Source organism: Otolemur garnettii, unplaced genomic scaffold, assembly GCF_000181295.1.
Source record: "Otolemur garnettii isolate 467f Iridium unplaced genomic scaffold, OtoGar3 scaffold00127, whole genome shotgun sequence".
NCBI classification, from domain to species: domain Eukaryota; kingdom Metazoa; phylum Chordata; class Mammalia; order Primates; family Galagidae; genus Otolemur; species Otolemur garnettii.
In genome coordinates this window covers 1,886,974-1,890,501 of record NW_003852522.1, presented here as the reverse complement: position 1 = coordinate 1,890,501, position 3,528 = coordinate 1,886,974, and the positions used below count along the sequence as shown (strand labels likewise).

The window sequence follows — 3,528 nt, the reverse complement described above, 5'->3', positions numbered from 1 at the left end:
CCCCTGGGTAGAGTGCTGTGGCATCACAGCTCACAGCAACCTCCAACTCCTGAGCTCAAGCGAGTCTCCTGCCTCTGCCTCCCAAGTAGCTGGGACCACAGGTGCCTGCCACAATGCCCGGCTATTTTTTTGGTTGCAGCCATCATTGTTGTTTGGCAGGCCCGGGCTGGATTCTAACCCGCCACCTTAGGTGTATGTGGTTGGCGCCTTAGCCACTTGAGCCACAGGCGCTGAGCCAGATTTTTTTTTAACAGATCCCACTGGCTGGCTTGAGAACAGCAAGGAGAGTGGTGGCAGAGCAGGGGGGAAGCTGGTGGCCAGGCCATTAGTAGGTCATTGTACTGATGCAGGTAGGCCAAGATGGGGGTATGAATGGTGAGAGAAGTGACCCCATTGGGCATCTATTTGAAGGCTAATCTGATGGCACTTGAGATAGAATGAAGCAGTTGGAGATTTGGGCCCAAGCACTTGGGTACAGAGTGGCAAAATTTATTTGGGGTCAGAAAGTCTGGGGGAAACATAATCCATCAGCATCAATGAGTGGATTGAGTCTCATTTGCAGGTGAGATCTCAGGCAGTGAAGACAGAGAGAAGGAAAGGTCAGGCTGTGCCCTAAGTGTGGGTATACTACATGTCAGGAGTGGCAGAGGCTGGCATGTTGGGGACAGTTGGCAAGGGATCCAGCAGGTCAGAGAGAGGCTAGGTCTCCTCACTCCCCCAGCCAAGCGCCCAGCTCATAGGGACTCAGGTGACATGTGACATCAGGGCAGCCACAGGGCCTCCTGGGACAGGGACCTCCTTGGTTGAGGCAGCTGCTGCTGCTGCCACTGGTGACATTTCACTCCATGAGCATCCTGCCTTCAAAGTCTCTGTGGGGACAGGGGAAGGAGAAGAGGGGGTTGGGGAAGCTAGGCCTGTATGGGGGAAGAAGCCAGAGAAGCGTGGCCACCAGAGAATCAAGCAGCCAGGCAGCTTTGGTGAGAGTCCTCAACTAAGGTACGTGGGCCTGACAAAGCCCTGGGCACAGCACTCCCATCCTATAGCCCCCAGAGGACAAGGGAGGAAGTGTGAAGACCCTTAGGCAGCCCTAGGCTCCCCTAGAGATCTGGGGTTGGGTCCACTGCCCAAAATCCTATCCACTCCTCCCCAGATGTCTGGAAAGGTGGCTGTTGGCAATGACATCGGGCAGGCCCGCCAGGCAGTGGAGCAGCTGCGGATGGAGGCAGGCATCCAACGAGTGAAGGTGAAAGTCAGGGCGGTATGGACAGCAGGGAGATGAGGTGGGCACACGTGGGCCAAGATGGATGACTGGCTTGGTCTGCAGGTGTCCAAGGCAGCTGCCGACCTGCTCCAGTTCTGCATGGAGCAGGCCAAGAGTGACCCCTTCCTCGTGGGCATCCCAGCTGCCACCAACCCCTTCAAGGAGAAGAAGCCTTGTGCCATCCTATGACCCCACAACACTGTCACCCTGTGACCTCCCCAAACCAGGAGATCTCAATAAACATGAGGTGAATGCTCCCCAGAGTGTGGCTTGTCCGGGCTGAGATGGGGACTGGGGTGGGTCTCTGAGGGCTTAAAGGGGGCAGGGCCTCCAAGGTCACAGCCGCTCAGTGCTTACACCCTGGAGCCCCTCCGGCCCTCTCCCACACCCTCACTCCCACTGCATAGACGCATGTCCAGCATTCGAGTTATAATGTTCACACCCACAAGAGCCACATGTCTCACATACATAGAGTGATATCACATACACAGGTGCCATGGTCCTCAGGACTTTCTTTTTCCTCAAAGACACAAACATATATGGACATCAGGGCTGAAATGTGCACCCCAGCCCTGTCACACTGTCTCACCTGCTCATACTCACACCCACCTGCAGCACCCAAGCCCCAAGCCATGCCACATTCACCACACTCCAGGCCCATGTACCAACACATCAGTCAGGTTTATTTCTCCTTCACTCTCAACAGAGTGTGGGGCATCCAAATTGTGGCAATACTATGGCTCAAGGATGGGAAACAGCTCCCTAGGTGAGCCAGAATCCTAACTTCACCTCCACAGGCATGGGGCCCAGCCCAGACACCCCCACCACCATCTGGTCATGGCCTGGACTCTGTGCCCTGGGCCTGCAGAGTGGGGTCAAAGGCAGCACCAACACAGGGGAAGGTCCCCTATGAACAGCGGCTGAGACTCAGCCTGCTGGCTGGCAGTATCCACATCAACAAGTCCATGTCCACCTGCTCAGGCTTGCAGTCTCCAGACCTCTAGTGACAGGCCCCCAGAGGCAGCTACCACCAAGTTGCCCTCAGCACAGATCTGGAGGGCACAGGAACATGAGTCAAGGAGTCAGGAGGGCAGTGCTCTAGGCAGGTAGGGCAGGGCCTGTGGGCCAAGGCCTTACCCCATTCAGCACATCATGGTGGTTTCGGGTGCTGATAGTCCTTGGTGGGTCTGTGGGTACATGTACCTGGTGGGGATAATGGGCAAAGATCAAGAGGCATGACACTGGTCAGTGGGGGTACAGGGTGGGAGAAGGGACTATCCTGGAACACAAGCTGGGCAGAAGCCTCACCCGGATGGTCTTATCGGTGGACGTGGTATACAAGGCCCCCAGTGAGTGTTTGATACCTGTGATATGAGACCTGTGGCCCACATTGAAGGACTGCAGAAAGAAAGGAGAAGTGACATTCAGGTAAGGGTCTCCCAAAGCTAGCCTCCCACACCACCAGGGTCTCAGGGGCCAGGAAGGAGGCCTGGGAGGGAAAAATGGACCCTGGCAGACCCGGACTAGCTGGAAGCAACCATCACGGTTGGCGAAGACGTGCAGCAGGCCTTTGTTGTCACCAGCCCAGAGCTGGGGCTCCTGGTAAGACATGCAGAGCAGGTAGGAGTCCAGCTATGGGAAGGATGAAGGACAGGGCAGCTGAGGCCAGGCCAGGCCAGACCAGGTCAGTTGCAGCCCCCATCAGCCCCTCTGGGTCCCTGAGGGAGCCCACCTGCAGCCGCTGTAGGACGCTGTTGGTTCGGCGGTCAAACACCACCAGGGTGTGATCCTCACTGCCCGAGATGATGTGCCGGTCATCTGCCAGCAGTGCCAACACAGCGCTAGAGTGCAGCCGCCGGCTCTTCAGCAGGGCCGGGCCAGCTTTGTGGGCAATGGGCCGGGAAGAGGGGGCATATCAGGGCCCTTCAAAGGCCCTCCCCAGTCCACACAAATATCCCTGGCCTCTCTCTTCCCTGGCAAAACCCTCAGTCTACTCTGTCTTCCACCCTGCAGGTGACCATCTCTCTTTTGTGATTCTAGCTAAATCCAGGCCATCCTGAGACCCTCAGGACTCTGCCTGCAGGTCAGCCTGTCCCTACTCCCACTCTGGCTCTGCCTACACTAAAAGAACTGGCCCTTCAATAAGGCGCACAATAAGAACAAAGAAATAAACAGTGGTGGTGCCTATGGCTCAGTGGGTAGGGCGCCAGCCCCATATACCAAGGTTCGAACCCAGCCCCAGCCAAATTGCAACAACAAAAAAAAAA

At 56.5% G+C, this 3,528-nt stretch overlaps 2 protein-coding genes across 2 annotated transcripts in view; one reads left to right on the top strand and one right to left on the bottom strand.

Moving 5' to 3' along the window:
• The first annotated feature begins 1,150 nt into the window (after positions 1 to 1,150).
• Positions 1,151 to 1,450, top strand: GNG14 (G protein subunit gamma 14). Its single transcript, XM_023518056.1, is given in 1 exon segment — positions 1,151 to 1,450. A coding segment is annotated over 1 exon segment (300 nt).
• Positions 1,451 to 1,923: 473 nt separating this feature from the next.
• FBXW9 (F-box and WD repeat domain containing 9) overlaps positions 1,924 to 3,528 on the bottom strand; it is a 6,407-nt gene continuing 4,802 nt past the window's right edge. The window contains exons 6-10 of the mRNA XM_003797926.3: positions 2,994 to 3,142; positions 2,780 to 2,893; positions 2,570 to 2,659; positions 2,399 to 2,464; positions 1,924 to 2,313 (exon numbers count right to left, since the gene is read on the bottom strand). Coding sequence (XP_003797974.1) covers positions 2,239 to 2,313; positions 2,399 to 2,464; positions 2,570 to 2,659; positions 2,780 to 2,893; positions 2,994 to 3,142 — 494 coding nt within the window. The 3' untranslated portion in view covers positions 1,924 to 2,238. The remainder of the gene's footprint in view (positions 2,314 to 2,398; positions 2,465 to 2,569; positions 2,660 to 2,779; positions 2,894 to 2,993; positions 3,143 to 3,528) is intronic.